Below are 22,849 nucleotides of genomic sequence, written 5' to 3'. Positions count from 1 at the left end.
CGTAGCTACCAGGGTCGCAGCGGTCGCCACTGCCCGCGAGGGCCCCCCCTTGCCACTGCACTGCTCACCCCTTAAATTACTCTTGTGACCGCAAGCATTGATTTGCTTGCGGTCACAAGAGCGTGCTCGTCCGGGCCCCCAGCTGATGCGCGGCTGCCGGGGGTGTCCCGTCCTATCCCCGGCAGCGCGGCGCATCAGTGAGCTGCCTGGGGCCCTGACTTCCGGCACAGGAAGCGCACGTCAGAGACGCTTCCTGTGTCAGAAGTCCCATCCCCGGCGTACAGGGAGCTCACTGATGCGCCGCGCTGCCGGGGATAGGATGGGACACCCCCGGCAGCCGCGCATCAGCTGGGGGCCCGGACGAGCCTGAAGAAGAAGAGGATCGCCGGGGGAGCGGGTTGTCAGGTGAGTTTGTGTGTTTTTTTTTTTTTAATACTGCTTAGCATAGAGGAAAGGGGGGGGGGGCATTTATAATGGGGGGAAGAGAAGGGGGGCATCTATAATGGGGGAAAGAGAACAGGGGGGCATCTATAATGGGGGAGAGGGGGGCATCTATAATGGGGGAGAGGGGGCATCTATAATGGGGGAGAGGGGGGCATCTATAGGGGGGAGAGGGGGGCATCTATAATGGGGGAGAGGGGGGCATCTATAATGGGGGAGAGGGGGGCATCTATAATGGGGGAGAGGGGGCATCTATAATGGGGGAGAGGGGGGCATCTATAGGGGGGGGGAGAGGGGGTCATCTATAATGGGGGAGAGGGGGCATCTATAATGGGGGAGAGGGGGGCATCTATAATGGGGGGAGAGGGGGGCATCTATAATGGGGGGGAGAGGGGGGCATCTATAATGGGGGGGAGAGGGGGGCATCTATAATGGGGGAGAGGGGGCATCTATAATGGGGAGAGGGGGGCATCTATAGGGGGGAAAGAGAACGGGGGCATCTATAATGGGGGGAGAGGGGGGCATCTATAATGGGGGGGAGAGGGGGGCATCTATAATGGGGGAGAGGGGGTCATCTATAATGGGGGAGAGGGGGGCATCTATAATGGGGGAGAGGGGGGCATCTATAGGGGGGAAAGAGAACGGGGGCATCTATAATGGGGGGAGAGGGGGGCATCTATAATGGGGGGGAGAGGGGGGCATCTATAATGGGGGGAAGAGAAGGGGGGGCATCTATAATGGGGGAAAGAGAACAGGGGGGCATCTATAATGGGGGAGAGGGGGGCATCTATAATGGGGGAAAGAGAACAGGGGGGCATCTATAATGGGGGGAGAGGGGGGGCATCTATAATGGGGGGGAGAGAACAGGGGGGCATCTATAATGGGGGAAAGAGAACAGGGGGGCATCTATAATGGGGGAAAGAGAACAGGGGGGCATCTATAATGGGGGGAGAGGGGGGGGGCATCTATAATGGGGGGAGAGGGGGGGCATCTATAAGGGAGGAAAGAGAACATAGATGCCCCCCTGTTCTTTCCCCCCCATTATAGATGCCCCCCTGTTCTCTTCCCCCCATTATAGATGCCCCCCCTCTCCCCCCATTATAGATGCCCCCCCCTCTCCCCCCATTATAGATGCCCCCCTGTTCTCTTTCCTCCCTTATAGATGCCCCCCCTCTCCCCCCATTATAGATGCCCCCCCCTCTCCCCCATTATAGATGCCCCCCTCTCCCCCTATTATAGATGCCCCCCTGTTCTTTCCCCCCCATTATAGATGCCCCCCTAATGGGGGGAGAGGGGGGCATCTATAATGGGGGAGAGGGGGGCATCTATAAGGGGGGAAGAGAAGAGGGGGCATCTATAATGGGGGAGAAGAGGGGGCATCTTCAAGGGGGGGAGAGGGGGGCATCTATAATGGGGGAGAGGGGGGCATCTATAAGGGGAGGGGGGCATCTATAATGGGGGTAGAGGGGGTCATCTATAAGGGAAGGGGGGTGCAACATGCAGTGGGGGCCATCTATATATACTATACCCACTAAATGAGGGTGTAAAGGGGACAGTACAGATGTGCAGTGTGTAGAGAGATGAGGATGGTGAGGAGACTAATATGTCTGTCTGGCAGATTCTGTGGATTCGTGGCTCGGAGAAGTTCTCATAATGGCCCAGGACGGATGGAGGAGAAGATGAAAAGGAAAGAACTCAGATCAGAAAAGACGTCTCCTGTGAGTCACCTGATGTAACTGCACTGTAATGTATATGGTGTATAGAGCCTGTGTAGAGCTGGGGCCACCTCTATATGACTGGATGAGGTGATAGTGATCTGTGTACAGTGGATCTTATTCAGTAGCAGCGGTGGTGTTAGTCAGTATGAGGCGGTGTTAGTCGGTATGTGGCGGTGTTAGTCAGTATGTTGTGGTATTATTTGTTACTTGTTATCTGGTACTGTGTTTTATTGGTCTCAGTATACTGGTTTTGGTCAGTAACAATATGGTGGTGATGGTTGTGGTTGTGGTGTGGCGTTAATATTTGTCCCTTGTATACTTGTATTATTGGCAATATTGGTCTCAGTATACAGTAACAGTATGGCGGTAATATATATGGTGATAATATTTTCACTTCCTATATGCTGGTGTTATTGGTAATATCTGTCTTGGAGTGTGTGTATATATATATATTTACATACACACATACACCTACCAGTAGCATCACTTGGTCGTAAAAGGGGGGGGGGCCCAAGTTGACCTCTCGCACCAGGGCCCAGGAGACACTACCTACACCCCTGGCTGAGCTGTATATGTGTAATGTACATGTAGCTGAGCTGTATGTGTGTAATGTACATGTAGCTGAGCTGTATATGTGTAATGTACATGTAGCTGAGCTGTATGTGTGTAATGTACATGTAGATGAGCTGTATGTGTGTAATGTACATGTAGCTGAGCTGTATGTGTGTAATGTACATGTAGCTGAGCTGTATGTGTGTAATGTACATGTAGCTGAGCTGTATATATGTGTAATGTACATGTAGCTGAGCTGTATATGTGTGTAATGTACATGTAGCTGAGCTGTATATGTGTGTAATGTACATGTAGCTGAGCTGTATATGTGTGTAATGTACATGTAGCTGAGCTGTATGTGTGTAATGTACATGTAGCTGAGCTGTATATGTGTGTAATGTACATGTAGCTGAGCTGTATATGTGTGTAATGTACATGTAGCGGAGCTGTGTGTGTGTGTAATGTACATGTAGCTGAGCTGTATATGTGTGTAATGTACATGTAGCTGAGCTGTATATGTGTAATGTACATGTAGCTGAGCTGTATATATGTGTAATGTACATGTAGCTGAGCTGTATATGTGTAATGTACATGTAGCTGAGCTGTATATGTGTGTAATGTACATGTAGCTGAGCTGTATATATGTGTAATGTACATGTAGCTGAGCTGTATGTGTGTAATGTACATGTAGCTGAGCTGTATATGTGTAATGTACATGTAGCTGAGCTGTATGTGTGTAATGTACATGTAGCTGAGCTGTATGTGTGTAATGTACATGTAGCTGAGCTGTATATGTGTAATGTACATGTAGCTGAGCTGTATATGTGTGTAATGTACATGTAGCTGAGCTGTATGTGTGTAATGTACATGTAGCTGAGCTGTATATGTGTAATGTACATGTAGCTGAGCTGTATGTGTGTAATGTACATGTAGCTGAGCTGTATATGTGTGTAATGTACATGTAGCTGAGCTGTATGTGTGTAATGTACATGTAGCTGAGCTGTATATGTGTGTAATGTACATGTAGCTGAGCTGTATGTGTGTAATGTACATGTAGCTGAGCTGTATATGTGTGTAATGTACATGTAGCTGAGCTGTATGTGTGTAATGTACATGTAGCTGAGCTGTATATGTGTGTAATGTACATATAGCTGAGCTGTATATATGTGTAATGTACATGTAGCTGAGCTGTATGTGTAATGTACATGTAGCTGAGCTGTATGTGTGTAATGTACATGTAGCTGAGCTGTATGTGTGTAATGTACATGTAGCTGAGCTGTATATATGTAATGTACATGTAGCTGAGCTGTATGTGTGTAATGTACATGTAGCTGAGCTGTATGTGTGTAATGTACATGTAGCTGAGCTGTATGTGTGTAATGTACATGTAGCTGAGCCCTATGTGTACACAGTACAGCTCTATGTGTGGATAAGATGGTGGATTTCTATAACAGACCAGGGAGCTGCTGCTTGTCCAGGGTTAGAAAAACATGGCAGCTTGTCTGAGGTTTTTTAAGTGGTGATGAATTATAATACCACAATTTACCTGAGGACAGGGGTGGTGCTGTTTTTTCAACTAAGTAGCAGTACTTACCAGAGGAATAAGGTGGGGGGGGGGGTTAGCAACAAGGTCACTGACTCCATGTTGGTCACTGGTGAGACCTTGGTACACAGCGGTTCAGAGGGGGATGAAGCTGCATCACGGCCACAGACTGGAGGAGGCCGTGGGGTGGAGGAAGAAGGTGATCTAGAACAAGTGGTCCCGAGGTCCCGGAGCAGCCCCTTGTGTTAAGCCAATGTGCAGAGGGGTGGGTCATCCTTCATGTGGCGTTTTTTAAACAAAGCTCCGAGCATAGTCTCATTGTCAGCCTGTGCCGAGCAAAGATAACCAGCGGAGGAGCCACCAGCAGCAGCCTGACCACCACCAGCAGCCTGACCACCAGCAGCAGCATGACCACCAGCAGCAGCAGCCTGACCACCAGCAGCATGACCACCAGCAGCAGCTTGACCACCAGCAGCAGCCTGACCACCAGCAGCAGCAGCAGCCTGACCACCAGCAGCCTGACCACCACCAGCAGCATGACCACCACCAGCATGACCACCACCAGCAGCAGCCTGACCACCACCAGCAGCAGCAGCAGCCTGACCACCAGCAGCCTGACCACCAGCAGCCTGACCACCAGCAGCATGACCACCAGCAGCATGACCACCAGCAGCATGACCACCAGCAGCAGCCTGACCACCAGCAGCATGACCACCAGCAGCAGCCTGACCACCAGCAGCCTGACCACCAGCAGCATGACCACCAGCAGCATGACCACCAGCAGCATGACCACCAGCAGCAGCCTGACCACCAGCAGCCTGACCACCAGCAGCAGCCTGACCACCAGCAGCCTGACCACCAGCAGCATGACCACCAGCAGCATGACCACCAGCAGCATGACCACCAGCAGCATGACCACCAGCAGCAGCCTGACCACCAGCAGCAGCCTGACCACCAGCAGCAGCCTGACCACCAGCAGCCTGACCACCAGCAGCAGCCTGACCACCAGCAGCAGCCTGACCACCAGCAGCAGCCTGACCACCAGCAGCCTGACCACCAGCAGCAGCATGACCACCAGCAGCATGACCACCAGCAGCAGCATGACCACCAGCAGCAGCATGACCACCAGCAGCAGCAGCATGACCACCAGCAGCATGACCACCACCAGCATGACCACCACCAGCAGCCTGACCACCACCAGCAGCAGCCTGACCACCACCAGCAGCAGCCTGACCACCACCAGCATGACCACCACCAGCATGACCACCACCAGCAGCCTGACCACCAGCAGCAGCCTGACCACCACCAGCAGCAGCAGCTGGTCTACCCCGCTTCCAGGACACACTGCACACAGGACAACCTGATACATGCTGGTGCGGGGGGGGGGGGATGTTTTCATGGGGGACTCTTTTTGGGGAGGGGGGGGGGATGCAAGCTAGCGTCAGGAACATAGGATGGGGCTGCTGTGTTACCTAGGAAAAGATCTGAGGGGGGATTTTTGCACTACAGGGCTCCTGTCAGGAGGGGGAGGGGGGGGGGGGGGGTCGACAGTAGCTAAATTTTGTGAGTTAAGGACAGGAAAGGCCAGTTATTATTACCATGTAATTTCTACATATACTGCACCCCCTGCTGGACACTTCATGTTAATACATTGATTCGTCACTTTTTATTTTTTTTATTGAAGCCTCTCTGATCTACTAAAGTAGGAAAAATAGCCCTACATGTTATATATCAGAATATGTGCATTTCCCATAATTAGTATATATTACGAATTTGTCTAACTTTGCTTACGTAATAACATTAAAAAGTACATTTTGATTAGAGTTCTCCTTTAACTTAGAACCAGGCACGGTTGTGTGTAACAATGGCGTAATCTGGTGGCAGCTCAACAACCTCACACGTCTCCCATGTCTGGCACAAATCTTCAATCATGGTTTACATACCCTGAGATGCTCCACAAGACATGCTGCCAGGAAAGGATAGTGACATAGGAGAAGGTGCGGTAGGTAAGGATAGTGACATAGGAGAAGGGTTGGTAGGTAAGGATAGTGACATAGGAGAAGGGTTGGTAGGTAAGGATAGTGACATAGGAGAAGGGTTGGTAGGTAAGGATAGTGACATAGGAGAAGGGTTGGTAGGTAAGGATAGTGACATAGGAGAAGGGTTGGTAGGTAAGGATAGTGACATAGGAGAAGGGTTGGTAGGTAAGGATAGTGACATAGGAGAAAGGTTGGTAGGTAAGGAAAGTGACATAGGAGAAGGGTTGGTGGGTAAGGATAGTGACACAGGAGAAGGGTTGGTGGCTAAGGATAATGACATAGGAGAAGGTTTGGTAGGTAAGGATAGTGACATAGGAGAAGGCTTGGTAGGTAAGGATAGTGACATAGGAGAAAGGTTGGAAGGTAAGGATAGTGACATAGGAGAAGGGTTGGTAGGTAAGGATAGTGACAGGAGAAGGGTTGGTAGGTAAGGATAGTGACATAGGAGAAAGGTTGGTAGGTAAGGATAGTGACATAGGAGAAGGGTTGGTAGGTAAGGATAGTGACAGGAGAAGGGTTGGTAGGTAAGGATAGTGACATAGGAGAAGGGTTGGTAGGTAAGGATAGTGACATAGGAGAAGGGTTGGTAGGTAAGGATAGTGACATAGGAGAAAGGTTGGTAGGTAAGGATAGTGATATAGGAGAAGGGTTGGTAGGTAAGGATAGTGACAGGAGAAGGTGCGGTAGGTAAGGATAGTGACATAGGAGAAGGGTTGGTGGGTAAGGATAGTGACATAGGAGAAGGCTTGGTAGGTAAGGATAGTGACATAGGAGAAAGGTTGGTAGGTAAGGATAGTGACATAGGAGAAGGGTTGGTAGGTAAGGATAGTGACATAGGAGAAGGGTTGGTAGGTAAGGATAGTGACATAGGAGAAGGGTTGGTAGGTAAGGATAGTGACATAGGAGAAGGGTTGGTAGGTAAGGATAGTGACATAGGAGAAAGGTTGGTAGGTAAGGATAGTGATATAGGAGAAGGGTTGGTAGGTAAGGATAGTGACAGGAGAAGGGTTGGTAGGTAAGGATAGTGACATAGGAGAAGGGTTGGTAGGTAAGGATAGTGACATAGGAGAAGGGTTGGTAGGTAAGGAGAGTGACATAGGAGAAAGGTTGGTAGGTAAGGATAGTGACATAGGAGAAGGCTTGGTAGGTAAGGATAGTGACATAGGAGAAAGGTTGGTAGGTAAGGATAGGGACATAGGAGAAGGGTGGGTGGGTATGGATAGTGACATAGGAGAAGGGTTGGTAGGTAAGGAAAGTGACATAGGAGAAAGGTTGGTAGGTAAGGATAGTGACATAGGAGAAGGGTTGGTAGGTAAGGAGAGTGACATAGGAGAAGGGTTGGTAGGTAAGGAGAGTGACATAGGAGAAGGGTTGGTAGGTAAGGATAGTGACATAGGAGAAGTTTGGTAGGTAAGGATAGTGACATAGGAGAAGTTTGGTAGGTAAGGATAGTGATATAGGAGAAGGGTTGGTAGGTAAGGATAGTGACATAGGAGAAGGGTTGGTAGGTAAGGATAGTGACAGGAGAAGGGTTGGTAGGTAAGGATAGTGACATAGGAGAAGGGTTGGTAGGTAAGGATAGTGACATAGGAGAAGGGTTGGTAGGTAAGGATAGTGATATAGGAGAAGGGTTGGTAGGTAAGGATAGTGATATAGGAGAAGGGTTGGTAGGTAAGGATAGTGACATAGGAGAAGGGTTGGTAGGTAAGGATAGTGACATAGGAGAAGGTTTGGTAGGTAAGGATAGTGACATTGGAGAAGGGTTGGTAGGTAAGGAGAGTGACATAGGAGAAGGGTTGGTAGGTAAGGATAGTGACATAGGAGAAGTTTGGTAGGTAAGGATAGTGACATAGGAGAAGGGTTGGTAGGTAAGGATATTGACATAGGAGAAGGTTTGGTAGGTAAGGATAGTGATATAGGAGAAGGGTTGGTAGGTAAGGATAGGGACATAGGAGAAGGGTTGGTAGGTAAGGATAGTGACATAGGAGAAGGTTTGGTAGGTAAGGATAGTGACATAGGAGAAGGGTTGGTAGGTAAGGAGAGTGCCATAGGAGAAGGGTTGGTAGGTAAGGATAGTGACATAGGAGAAGGGTTGGTAGGTAAGGATAGTGACATAGGAGAAGGGTTGGTAGGTAAGGATAGTGACATAGGAGAAGGTGCGGTAGGTAAGGATAGTGACATAGGAGAAGGGTTGGTGGGTAAGGATAGTGACATAGGAGAAGGGTTGGTGGGTAAGGATAGTGACATAGGAGAAGGGTTGGTAGGTAAGGATAGTGACATAGGAGAAGGGTTGGTAGGTAAGGATAGTGATATAGGAGAAGGGTTGGTAGGTAAGGAGAGTGACATAGGAGAAGGGTTGGTAGGTAAGGAGAGTGACATAGGAGAAGGGTTGGTAGGTAAGGATAGTGACATAGGAGAAGGGTTGGTAGGTAAGGATAGTGACATAGGAGAAGGGTTGGTAGGTAAGGATAGTGACATAGGAGAAGGGTTGGTAGGTAAGGATAGTGACATAGGAGAAGGTGCGGTAGGTAAGGAGAGTGACATAGGAGAAGGGTTGGTAGGTAAGGATAGTGATATAGGAGAAGGGTTGGTGGGTAAGGATAGTGACATAGGAGAAGGGTTGGTGGGTAAGGATAGTGACATAGGAGAAGGGTTGGTGGGTAAGGATAGTGACATAGGAGAAGGGTTGGTAGGTAAGGACAGTGACATAGGAGAAGGGTTGGTGGGTAAGGATAGTGACATAGGAGAAGGGTTGGTGGGTAAGGATAGTGACCTAGGTTATGTGCGGTGGGATTGCGGTTACTTAGTGTTACTACATATATTGAAACTAGAGAATTTTTTTCAAATGTAATATAAACCACTTGGGGAGAAAGAATCCTCTTTCTATAATAATCCCCCTTTATTTCTTCCCATATTATAACACCCCATTCTCTCTCGTGTGAGTTATTTTATGTCTAGTAAGATGTGAGCTCTCAGCAAAACATTTTCCACATTCTGAACATGAAAATGGCTTCACTCCTGTATGAATTCTTTGATGCCTAATAAGATGTGATTTGTTAGTAAAACGCTTCCCACATTCTGAACATGAAAATGGCTTCACTCCTGTGTGAATTCTTTGATGTTTAATAAGTTGTGACTTCTCAGTAAAACATTCTCCACAATTTGAACATAAAAATAGCTTCTCCCCTGTGTGAGTTCTTTGATGTGTAACAAGAATTGCTTTATGAATGAAACATTTACCACATTCTAAACATGAAAATGGCCTCTCTCCTGTGTGAGTTTTTTGGTGAGCAGTGAGTTTTGCTTTTTGTGTATAACATCTTTTACATTCTTGGCATGAAAATGGTTTCTCTCCTGTATGAGATCTTTCATGTATAGTAAGATTTGATTTTCGTGTAAAACATTTTCCACATTTTGAACATGAAAATGGCTTCTCTCCCGTGTGTATTCTTTGATGTTTAACAAGATCTGATTGACAAATAAAACATTTCTTACATTCTGAACATGAAAATGGCTTCTCTCCTGTATGAATTCTCTTATGTAGAGTGAGCTGAGATTTTACAATGAAACATTTCTCACATTCTGAACAAGAAAATGGCTTCTCCCCTGTATGAATCCTTTCATGTATAATGAGTTGAGATTTCAACGTAAAACATTTTCCACACTCTGAACATGGAAACGGCTTCTCCCCTGCGTGAGTTTTTTTATGTTTGAAAAGATCTGATTTATGGGTAAAACATTCCTCACATTTTTTACAAGAAAATGTCTTCTCCCTTGTGTGAATTCTTTGATGTTTAACAAGACTTGATTTTTGAATAAAACATTTCTCACACTCTGAACATGAAAATGATATGATCTTACAGTAAAACATTTCCCACATTCTGAACATGAAAATGGATTCTCCTTATGTTGCTTAGTAAGCTGTGATGAATCAGTAGGTGGGACTGGTATATATAGGGATCAGATGACAGATCTTTGCTGTGAGGGGCTGAGGGGAGATCTGGGGTAATAGAATGTTCTTCATATGTATCTTGTGTGATAGGATTCTCTGCTTTATAACCTGAATATATCAGATTTCCCTCTGATCTCCGGGTACAGTCACCTGACAATAGAGAAGAGAATAATAGTAATAACCTTAGAAATGTTTCATAGATTTATACTTAGATTATTTATGTGCAACAACTTATCCAGAATGTGAGATCATAGAACCCTCCCATCCTCCTCCATCGTTGAACCCTCCCGTCCTCCCCCATCGTGGAGCCCTCCCGTCCTCCTCCATCAGGGAACCCTCCCGTCCTCCTCCATCGTGGAACCCTCCCGTCCTCCTCCATCGTGGAACCCTCCCGTCCTCCTCCATCGTGGAACCCTCCAGTCCTCCTCCATCGTGGAACCCTCCCGTCCTCCTCCATCGTGGAACCCTCCCGTCCTCCCCCATCGTGGAGCCCTCCCGTCCTCCTCCATCAGGGAACCCTCCCGTCCTCCTCCATCGTGGAACCCTCCCGTCCTCCTCCATCGTGGAACCCTCCCGTCCTCCTCCATCGTGGAACCCTCCGTGGAATCAGTGTAGCATGCGTTACAAGGAACAGGGACACCTATCTCTGACAGATGTCTATGCTTCCTCGTGTAATTTCAGTCTTGTCCAGGGCACTTTCTTCCATGAGGTAAGATGAACATCTCTCCTCAGGCGGCAGATTCCTGGGTCCTGGGTTATCCAGCACTGAAAAAATACACAGCTGCTTCTGTGCAAAAACAGCATCACCCCTGTACTCAGGTTGTGTGAGGTATCACAATTTACCTCAATTTACGTCAACGGAACTGAGTTGTAATACTTCACCCAACCTAAGGACAAGAGTGACAGTATTTCTGGATAGTATTAAAGCTCCAAAATAGGGTAAATACTCCCCCCCCCCATCAGTAGGGACAGCAGATGATGTAGATATCGGCCTCGTCCACATAGATGTATTTCATCTCCATATTATAGATGCACAGTGTGTGTTATCTCCTATAATGTGTCAGTGTATGGGGGATATACAGCAGAGAAGACTGACAGGACACAGAGATTATAATCCACCTGAGCGGTTACCTGTAGTGATGTCCTCCTTATACTGCTCATCACTGCTGTCATCTGTCTTTTCCTCTTTCACAGTTTTGTCTGTAGCATTAATAGAGTTTATATCCTTCATTGTGATGTCCTGCTTATATTGCTCATCGTTGCTGTCATCCGTCTCTCCTTTTTCTTCCTCTTCTTTTTTGACTGTCTTGTTTATGACATTGATATAGTTCCTCTCGTTCTCTGTAGTGATGTCCTCCTTATATTTCTCATCACTACTGTCATCTGTCTCTTCTTCTTATGATATTCTCTCTGTATCATTAATAGAGTTCAGATCCTTCCCTATAGTGATGTTCTGCTTATACTGCTCATCACTGCTGTCATTTGTCTCTGGAGCATTAATATTGTTCCCTTCTTCTCCCTGATTCATAAGATGTGAGAGAAATATTGTAAAAGTCATCAGACAGGAGGAGAAGTCAGGTGGGATGTACAGATCATAGGGAACATCTCCATCTACCTGATCCTGATCCTGTGGGAGAAGAGGACGGGGACATCTCTCTGGTGCTGTTCTCTTACTGGATCTGACTGGAGGGAACACATACAGAGACTGAATTCATTCTTTCCATCCAGATAATACAGAGAGGAGGTGTGTATATAGTCCTGTCTATTACCTGCTGATGGGAGGGGCTGCTGATCCTCCAGCATCACATCCTTGTACTGATCCTTGTGTCCTTCTACATACTCCCACTCCTCCATGGAGAAATAGACCGCCACGTCCTGACACCTTATAGGAACCTGACACACACAATGATCACACAGTCATCCCCCCCACCCCTCCAGTGGTGTTACTGTATAATTTCCCAGCATTCCCAGCAGCCACAGTCTCACCTCTCCACTCAGCAGCTCCACCATCTTGTTGGTGACTTCTAGGATCTTCTCTTCCTCCATTTCCTCATGTATCAGGGGCCCCGGGATTGGGCTCAGGGTTCTTCCCCATCCTTCACACCCAGGGGCCCCACAGCGCCCACTAGAGGACTTCTTCACTACTGTGTAATCCTGTGTATGGAGAGACACATTACTATCACTACATCCATTCCCAGAATCCCTCACCTCTCCAGTCCTATCCATCTGTTATTCCATAGATAAGAATGATGTCATGATGACATCACTCCCAGAATCCCTCACCTCTCCAGTCCTATCCATCTGTTATTCCATAGATAAGAATGATGTCATGATGACATCACTCCCAGAATCCCTCACCTCTCCAGTCCTATCCCTCTGTTATTCCATAGATAAGAATGAGGTCATGATGACATCACTCCCAGAATCCCTCACCTCTCCAGTCCTATCCATCTGTTATTCCATAGATAAGAATGATGTCATGATGACATCACTCCCAGAATCCCTCACCTCCCCAGTCCTATCCATCTGTTATTCCATAGATAAGAATGATGTCATGATGACATCACTCCCAGAATCCCTCTGAACCGCGGCAGTCCCGGGTGCCACTTGTAGCCCAGGACAGCAGGTATTAGCGGGCACGGTCCGATCGCCGTGCCCGCTAATACAGTAATCGGATGCAGCTGTCATATCTATGCTGCAGAGATCTCAATGAGAAATCAAAGCACTTATACTAGAAGTCCCCCAGGGGGGCTTCTAGTATAAGTGTAAAAGTAAAAAAAATAAGTGTTGTTAATAGTAAAAAGCCCCCTCCCCTAATAAAAGTCTGAATCACTCCCCTTTTCCCAGGTTATTAATAAAAGTAAATAAATAAAAGTAAATAAATAAACATATTTAGTATCGCCGCGCACGTAATCACCCGAACTATTAATTAATCGCATTCCTGATCTCGTACGGTAAACGGCGTCAGCGCAAAAAATCCCAAAGTGCAAAATTGCGCATTTTTGGTCGCATCAAATCCAGAAAAATGTTAATAAAAAGCGATCAAAAAGTCGTATATGCGCAATCAAGGTACCGATAGAAAGAACGCATCATGGCGCAAAAAATGACACCTGACACAGCCCCATAGACCAAAGGATAAAAGCGCTATAAGCCTGGGAACGGAGCGGTTTTAAGGAACGTATATTTGTAAACAATGGAACAGTGTAACAGTGGAACATATATAACAAGTCAGTTTTACCCCAGGGCGAACAGTGTAAAAACACATATCCACTAAAAACACAAAATGTGAGTTTTTTTCAGTTTCACCACACATTGAATTTTTTTCTGGTTTCGCAGTGTACTTTATGCAAAAATTCAGCCGTCATTGCAAAGTACAATTAGTGACGCAAAAAATAAGGGCTCATGTGGGTTTCTAGGTGAAAAAATGCAAGTGCTATGTATGGCCTTATATACACAAGGAGGAAAAACCGAAAACGCAAAAATCTAAATTGCTCCGGTCCTTAAGGGGTTAAATAATGTAAAAACTACATAAATCCCATTTAAAAAATACAACTATAGAAGGTATAAGGGGAAACATTAGAGGAGATATCAGAGTATATTACGTTTTCTCTCCCGCATTGTTTGTACCGCTCGGGGGTTGGGTAGTTGTTTGTATGGCTGGGGGGGGGGGGCTGGAGTGGGTTGGTGGGTGGGTTATGGCATCTGGAGGGGTGGGAGGCTGTAGGATTTAGTCTATGTCCCCTTTAGGTGGTCTCAATGGAGGCCCTGTAAATTGTGGGGGGGGGGAATCAGTCATATGGAGGAGGAGGAGTCACATGATCAGGGGCTGCTGCTCAGTGTATGCAGGACTCTGCTGTGCTGGATGAGCTGAAGTGATGTGTATGCAGCAGAGCTGTGTGTGTGTTATGTGTGTGGAGCAGAGCTGTGTGTGATGTGTGTGGAGCAGAGCTGTGTGTGCATAGTTGCAATATTTTAAACATTTTTCAGGGACAATTGGGTGTGGTATATGGGGCGTGGTCTATTGTTGGTGTGTTCTGCCAGGGTGTGGCTTGTCATCTGTGGTGATTTTTTTTACAATTTTCCCTATTTTGTCCTTATTGTATGGACCTTACAGTTAGGATTATACACATGAGTACAAGATGCTGGGAAAGCTGGGTGACCTCCATCATACTGAGTACAAGATGCTGGGAAAGCTGGGTGACCTCCTTCATACTGAGTATAAGATGCTGAGAAAGCTGGATGACCTCCATAATACTGACTACAAGATGCTGGGAAAGCTGGATGACCTCCATTATACTGACTACAAGATGCTGGGAAAGCTGGGTGACAGGAGAAGGGTAGGTAGGTAAGGATAGTGTCACACGAGAAGGGTAGGTAAGGATAGTGACATAGGATAAGGTTTGGTAGGTAAGGATAGTGACATAGGAGAAGGTTTGGTAGGTAAGGATAGTGATATAGAAGGGTTGGTAGGTAAGGATAGTGACATAGGAGAAGGTTTGGTGGGTAAGGATAGTGACATAGGAGAAGGGTTGGTAGGTAAGGATAGTGACATAAGAGAAGGTTTGGTGGGTAAGGATAGTGATATAGGAGAAGGGTTGGTAGGTAAGGATAGTGACATATTAGGGTTGGTGGGTAAGGATAGTAAAATAGGAGAAGGTTTGGTGGGTAAGGATAGTGACATAGAAGAAGGGTTGGTAGGTAAGGATAGTGACATAGAAGGGTTGGTGGGTAAGGATAGTAAAATAGGAGAAGGTTTGGTGGGTAAGGATAGTGACATAGGAGAAGGTCTGGTAGGTAAGGATAGTGACATAGGAGAAGGTTTGGTAGGTAAGGATAGTGACATAGGAGAAGGTTTGGTGGGTAAGGATAGTGACATAGGAGGTTTCGTAGGTAAGGATAGTGATATAGGAGAAGGGTTGGTAGGTAAGGATAGTGACAGGCGAAAGGTTGGTAGGTAAGGATAGTGACAGGAGAAGGGTTGGTAGGTAAGGATAGTGACATAGGAGAAGGGTTGGTGGGTAAGGATAGTGACATAAGAGAAGGTTTGGTGGGTAAGGATAGTGACATAGGAGAAGGGCTGGTGGGTAAGGATAGTGACATAAGAGAAGGTTTGGTGGGTAAGGATAGTGACATAGGAGGGTTGGTAGGTAAGGATAGTGACATAGGAGAAGGGTTGGTGGGTAAGAATAGTGACATAGAAGGGTTGGTAGTTAAGGATAGTGAAATAGGAGAAGGGTTGGTGGGTAAGGATAGTGACAAGAGAAGGTTTGGTGGGTAAGGATAGTGACATAGGAGAAGGTCTGGTAGGTAAGGATAGTGACATAAGAGAAGGTTTGGTGGGTAAGGATAGTGACATAGAAGGGTTGGTGGGTAAGGATAGTGAAATAGGAGAAGGGTTGGTGGGTAAGGATAGTGACATAAGAGAAGGTTTGGTGGGTAAGGATAGTGACATAGGAGAAGGGTTGGTAGGTAAGGATAGTGACATAGGAGAAGGGTTGGTGGGTAAGAATAGTGACAGGAGAAGGGTTGGTAGGTAAGGATAGTGAAATAGGAGAAGGGTTGGTGGGTAAGGATAGTGACATAAGAGAAGGTTTGGTGGGTAAGGATAGTGACATAGGAGAAGGGCTGGTGGGTAAGGATAGTGACATAAGAGAAGGTTTGGTGGGTAAGGATAGTGACATAGGAGGGTTGGTAGGTAAGGATAGTGACATAGGAGAAGGGTTGGTAGGTAAGGATAGTGACAAGAGAAGGGTTGGTAGGTAAGGATAGTGACATAGGAGAAGGGTTGGTAGGTAAGGATAGTGACATAGGAGAAGGGTTGGTAGGTAAGGATAGTGAAATAGGAAAAGGGTTGGTGGGTAAGGATAGTGAAATAGGAGAAGGGTTGGTGGGTAAGGATAGTGAAATAGGAAAAGGGTTGGTGGGTAAGGATAGTGAAATAGGAGAAGGGTTGGTGGGTAAGGATAGTGACATAGGAGGTTTTGTAGGTAAGGATAGTGACATAGAAGGGTTGGTGGGTAAGGATGGTGAAATAGGAGAAGGGTTGGTAGGTAAGGATAGTGACATAGGAGAAGGTCTGGTAGGTAAGGGTAGTGACATAGGAGAAGGGTTGGTAGGTAAGGATAGTGACATAGGAGAAGGGTTGGTAGGTAAGGATAGTGATATAGGAGAAGGGTTGGTGGGTAAGGATAGTGAAATAGGAGAAGGTTTGGTGGGTAAGGATAGTGACATAGGAGAAGGGTTGGTGGGTAAGGATAGTGACATAGGAGAAGGTTTGGTAGGTAAGGATAGTGACATAGGAGAAGGGTTAGTAGGTAAGGATAGTGACATAGGAGAAGGGTTGGTGGGTAAGGATAGGGACAGGAGAAGGTTTGGTAGGTAAGGATAGTGACATGAGAAGGGTTGGTAGGTAAGGATAGTGACATAGGAGAAGGGTTGGTAGGTAAGGATAGTGACAGGAGAAGGGTTGGTAGGTAAGGATAGTGATATAGGAGAAGGATCGGTAGGTAAGGATAGGGGTATAGGAGAAGGGTTGGTGGGTAAGGATAGTGATATAGGAGAAGGGTTGGTGGGTAAGGATAGTGACATAGGAGAAGGGTTGGTGGGTAAGGATAGTGATACGTTATGTGTGGTGGGATTCATATTCCTGGAGGTTACTTAGTGTTATTACATAAATTGAAACTACAGATACATTTTTCCAATGTTTCCAAATATAATATAAAGCACTTGGGGAGCAGGAATCCTCTATCTCAGTATTACATCAGCAGTTCGGTGTTGGAAAAGACTTCAGAAGAGAATGTCCCATCATATAATAACGCTCTTTCTGAGCTCCTGAATAATAATAATTCTCCTTTATTTCTTCCCATATTATAACACTCCATTCTCCCCTGTGTGAGTTCTTTTATGTCTAGTAAGATGTGAGCTCGCAGCAAAACATTTTCCACAATCTGAGCATAAAAATGGCTTCACTCCTGTATGAATTCTTTGATGCTTAATTAGATGTGATTTCTCAGTAAAATATTTCCCACATTCTGAACATGAAAAGGGTTTCTCTCCCGTGTGAATTCTTTGATGTTTAATAAGTGATGATTTCGCAGTAAACCATTTCCCACATTCTGAACAGAAAAATAGCTTTTCCCCTGTGTGAATTCTTTGATGTTTAATGAGTGATGATTTCTCAATAAAACATTTCCCACATTCTGAACATGAAAATGGCTTATCTCCTGTGTGAATTTTTTGATGTCTAATAAGTTGTGATTTATCAGGAAAACATTCTCCACAATTTGAACATAAAAACGGCCTCTCTCCTGTGTGAATTCTTTGATGTTTAATAAGAATTGATTTATGAATGAAACATTTACCACATTCTGAACATGAAAATGGCCTCTCTCCTGTGTGAGTTCTTTGATGAGCAGTGAGTATTGTTTTCTGTGTATAACATCTTTTACATTCTTGGCATGAAAATGGTTTCTCTCCTGTATGAGATCTTTCATGTATAGTGAGATGTGATTTTCGTCTAAAACATTTTCCACATTTTAAACATGAAAATGGCTTTTCCGCTGTGTGAATTTTTTGATGTTTAACAAGATTTGAGTTAGAAGTAAAACATTTCTCACATTCTGAACATGAAAATGGCTTCTCCCCTGTGTGAATCCTTTCATGTATAGTGAGTTGAGATTTCAAAGTAAAACTTTTTCCACAATCTGAACATGGAAACGGCTTCTCCCCTGCGTGAGTTTTTTTATGTTTGAAAAGATCTGATTTATGGGTAAAAAATTCCTCACATTTTTTAGATGAAAATGGCTTTTCCCCTGAGTGAATTCTTTGATGTTTATTGAGATTTGATTTGGCAGTATAACATTTCCCACATTTTGAACACGAAAATGGCTTCTCTCCTGTATGAGTTCTTTGATGAGCAACAAGATTAGATTTTTTAGTAAAACATTTCCCACATTCTGAACATGAAAATGTCTTCTCCTTATTTTTCTTAGTAATCTGTGATGAATCTGTAGATGGGACTGGTATATAAGGATTAGATGACAGATCTTTGCTGTGAGGGGCTGGGGGTGGATCTGGGGTAATAGAATGTTCTTCATATGTATCCTGTGTGATAGGATTCTCTGCTTTATAACCTGAATATATCAGATTTCCCTCTGATCTCCGGGTACAGTCACCTGACAATAGAGAAGAGATTAATAGTAATAACCTTAGAAATGTAGCATGCAATACAAGGAGCAGGGACACCTATCTCTGACAGATGTATATGCTTCCTCATGTAATTTCCGTGTTGTCCAGGGCACTTTCTACCATGAGGTAAGATAAACATCTCTCCTCAGGCGGCAGATTCCTGGGTCTCTTATCTCTCTCCTGGATGCCACCGTCACAGCGATGAAAGTGTCACACACCGGACCTCAATCAGACTAACAGCAACAGTGGCTTCTGAACTCTGCTGTGCTTCCTGGCCTGCCTCCTCCCTCCAACACTGTCCCTATCTGGGCAGGCGGGCAGTGACAGGCAGGAGCTGTGCAGCAGGTCGGCCTCTGGTCAGGGGTGTAGCTAAAGGCTGATGGGCCCTGGTGCAAAATGTTAGCTTGGGCCCCCCCCATCTCACCCAATCAGGCAAAGTTCTATCTAACGTTATATCCAATTACTCTAATGTGCCACCATGTTCTAATGCACTGCCACTGCCTCCACCTCATGTACTGCACTACTGCCCCCTATAATGAATGGACTGTACTGTGTCATTGTCTAATCATTGTATTCCAATCTTTGACTCTCCAGCTGAAAAACGACAACTCTCATCATAAACTGCCAGTTGGAAACGATGATGGTTGTAGTGCTGCAACCTGAAGAGCCACATGCTGCAAAACTACAACTCCCATTATAAACTGTCAGCAGGGCATGATGAAGTTTTAACTTCTGCAACCTGGAGAAGTCACCTGATATCACCTGCAGTCCTATGTAACACCACAGACAACAGTGATATCCCTCTGAGTACAGATAATGTAGTAGTCACCTGCAGTCCTATGTAACACCACAGATAACACAGTGATATCTCTGAGTACAGATAATGTAGTAGTCACCTGCAGTCCTATGTAACACCACATAACACAGTGATATCTCTGAGTACAGATAATGCAGTAGATGTCACCTGCAGTCCTATGTAACACCACAGATAACACAGTGATATCCCTCTGAGTACAGATAATGTAGATGTCCCCTGCAGTCCTATGTAACAGCACAGATAACACAGTGATATCTCTGAGTACAGATAATGTAGTAGATGTCCCCTGCAGCCGCAGGGACGGGACTTCCGGCAGGCGTGATGACGTCACATCATCATGCCTGACGGAGAGGTCACGTCCGGGCGTCCCATAGGCTGCTGGTATGAAGTGTTGGCAGCCTATGGGAGGGAATACAGGAGCAGGACGCTGACAGGTCCTGCTCCTGTATTCTGATCGCTTTAATGTTCCGCCCGCTCAATGTGGCAGAACATCAAAGCGATCAGTGCATCCCGAGAAGCTGCGCGGCCGCAGCTTCTCGGGATGCTCAGAGACAAGTGGCAAGGGGGGCCGTGCGGACCTAGCGTAGGGGCCCTAGCGTAGGGGCCCATGGCGACCGCTGCGACCCCTATAGCTACGCCACTGCCTCTGGTCTGTGACTGGGTCTCTGAGGCTGGCACTATTAGGGAGTCTCTCTATACCACCACTAAAGTTGGCACTCACGTGTGTATATATATATATATATATATATATATATATATATATATATATATATATATATATAAATATATAGTTCTGTATACAATATAGTCACTGTTGGTATATACACTGCTAAAAAAAATAAAGGGAAACCTTTAAACAACACAATATAACTCCAAGTGAATCAAACTTCTGTGAAGTAAAACTGTCCACTAAGGAAGCAGCACTGACTGACAATGGAAATTATTGGCAATTATCAGACCCCCTTAATAACGGAGGGTCCTGCAGGTAGGGACCACACACCACTTCTCATTACCTCTGCTTTCTGGCTGATGTTTTGATCACCTTTGAATGTTGCTGGTGCTATCACACTGGTGGTGGCATGAGACGGACCCTACACCCCACACAAGTGGCTCAGGTAGTGCAGCTCATCCAGGATGGCACATCAATGCGAGCTGTGGCAAGGAAGTTTTCTGTGTCTGTCAGTGTAGTGTCCAGAGGCTGGAGGCGCTACCAGGAGACATGCCAGTACACCAGGAGACATGGAGGAGGCCGTAGTGTCCAGAGGCTGGAGGCGCTACCAGGAGACATGCCAGTACACCAGGAGACATGGAGGAGGCCGTAGTGTCCAGAGGCTGGAGGCTAATAGGAGACAGGCCAGTACACCAGGAGACATGGAGGAGGCCGTAGTGTCCAGAGGCTGGAGGCTAATAGGAGACAGGCCAGTACACCAGGAGACATGGAGGAGGCCAACAACCCAGCAGCAGGACTGCTACCTCCGCCTTTGTGCAAGGAGGACCACTGCCAGAGCCCTGCAAATAACCAGCAGGCCACAAATGAGAACAACAGGATTGACAGATTCACCGCTGGCGCCCCCTGTGCTCTTCACAGATGAGAGCAGGTTCACACTGAGCACATGTGACAGAGTCCGGAGACGTCGCGGAGAGCGATCTGCTGCCTGCAACGTCCTTCAGCATGAGCGGTCTGGCAGGGGGTCAGTAATGGAGTGGGGGGGGGTGACATTTCTTTGGGGAGCGGCACAGCCCTCCATGTGCTGCCAGAGGTAGCCTGACTATTAGGTAGCGAGACCCTCCGAGCCCTTGTGAGACCATATGCTGGTGCGGTTGGGGTTCCTCCTAATGCAGGAAAATGCTAGACCTCATGTGGCTGGAGTGTGTCAGCAGTTCCTACAAGATGGAGGCAGTGAAGCTATGGACTGGCCGCCCGTTCCGTTTTTGATCACTTCATATTACAATTTTTCCTTTCTTGATGCAACTAAAAATCAGTAGTATCGCATTTTTTTTATGCGTTTATGTCATTTACCGCACAAGTTCAGGAAGCGATATCAAATATGTTATGTGCATAGTGTGTGTTATTTCCTATAATGTGTCACTGTATGGGGGATATACAGCAGAGAAGACTGACAGGACACAGAGCTTATAATATTCTACCTGGGCGCTTACCTGTAGTGATGTCCTCCTTATACTGCTCATCACTGCTGTCAACTGGCTCTTCTTCTTTTACCGTCTTGTCTGTAGCATTAATAGAGTTTATATCCTTCATTGTGACGTCCTCTTTATACTGATCATCCTTGCTGTCATCCATCTCTACTTTTTCTTCTTCTTCTTTTTTTACTATCTTGTTTATGGCATTGATAAAGTTCAGAGCTTTCCCTGTAGTGATGTCCTCCTTATACTGATCATCACTGCTGTCATCTGTCTCCTCTTCTTCTTCTTCTTCTTCTTTTATCCCTATGTCTGTAACATTAGAACACTTTAGTTTGTTCGGGGTTGTGATGTCCTCCTTATACTGCTCATCACTGCTGTCATCTGTCTCTGGACCATTAATATTGTTCCCATCTTCCCCCTGATTCATAAGATGTGAGAGAAATATTGTAAAAGTCATCAGACAGGAGGAGAAGTCAGGTGGGATGTACAGATCATAGGGAACATCTCCATCTACCTGATCCTGATCCTGTGGGAGAAGAGGACGGGGACATCTCTCTGGTGCTGTTCTCTTACTGGATCTGACTGGAGGGAACACATACAGAGACTGAATTCATTCTTTCCATCCAGATAATACAGAGAGGAGGTGTGTATATAGTCCTGTCTATTACCTGCTGATGGGAGGGGCTGCTGATCCTCCAGCATCACATCCTTGTACTGATCCTTGTGTCCTTCTACATACTCCCACTCCTCCATGGAGAAATAGACCGCCACGTCCTGACACCTTATAGGAACCTGACACACACAATGGTCACACAGTCATCCCCCCCACCCCTCCAGTGGTGTTACTGTATAATGTCCCAGCATTCCCAGCAGCCACAGTCTCACCTCTCCACTCAGCAGCTCCACCATCTTGTTGGTGACTTCTAGGATCTTCTCTTCCTCCATTTCCTCATGTATCAGGGGCCCCGGGATTGGGCTCAGGGTTCTTCCCCATCCTTCACACCCAGGGGCCCAACAGCGCCCACTAGAGGACTTCTTCACTACTGTGTAATCCTGTGTATGGAGAGACACATTACTATCACTCCATCCATTCCCAGAATCCCTCACCTCTCCAGTCCTATCCATCTGTTATTCCATAGATAAGAATGATGTCATGATGACATCACTCCCAGAATCCCTCACCTCTCCAGTCCTATCCATCTGTTATTTCATAGATAAGAATGATGTCATGATGACATCACTCCCAGAATCCCTCACCTCTCCAGTCCTATCCATCTGTTATTCCATAGATAAGAATGATGTCATGATGACATCACTCCCAGAATCCCTCACCTCTCCAGTCCTATCTATCTGTTATTCCATAGATAAGAATGATGTCATGATGACATCACTCCCAGAATCCCTCACCTCTCCAGTCCTATCCATCTGTTATTCCATAGATAAGAATGATGTCAT

The 22,849-nt window shown here is 46.1% G+C and overlaps 1 protein-coding gene across 1 annotated transcript in view; it reads right to left on the bottom strand.

The window, feature by feature from the left end:
- Window positions 1-21,811, bottom strand: part of LOC138786668 (zinc finger protein Xfin-like) — a 57,355-nt gene extending 35,544 nt beyond the window's left edge. Inside the window, exons 1-6 of the mRNA XM_069963645.1 lie at window positions 21,410-21,811; window positions 17,116-18,419; window positions 11,719-11,764; window positions 11,377-11,637; window positions 9,215-10,127; window positions 4,796-5,462 (exon numbers count right to left, since the gene is read on the bottom strand). Coding sequence (XP_069819746.1) covers window positions 4,796-5,462; window positions 9,215-10,127; window positions 11,377-11,637; window positions 11,719-11,764; window positions 17,116-18,419; window positions 21,410-21,551 — 3,333 coding nt within the window. The 5' untranslated portion in view covers window positions 21,552-21,811. The remainder of the gene's footprint in view (window positions 1-4,795; window positions 5,463-9,214; window positions 10,128-11,376; window positions 11,638-11,718; window positions 11,765-17,115; window positions 18,420-21,409) is intronic.
- Between the last annotated feature and the right edge of the window lie 1,038 nt (window positions 21,812-22,849).

The sequence above is a fragment of the Dendropsophus ebraccatus genome, chromosome 3 (genome assembly GCF_027789765.1).
Source record: "Dendropsophus ebraccatus isolate aDenEbr1 chromosome 3, aDenEbr1.pat, whole genome shotgun sequence".
NCBI classification, from domain to species: Eukaryota; Metazoa; Chordata; class Amphibia; order Anura; family Hylidae; genus Dendropsophus; species Dendropsophus ebraccatus.
The sequence above is the reverse complement of the archived record's forward strand: the minus strand, read 5'-3'. Positions and strand labels throughout refer to the sequence as shown.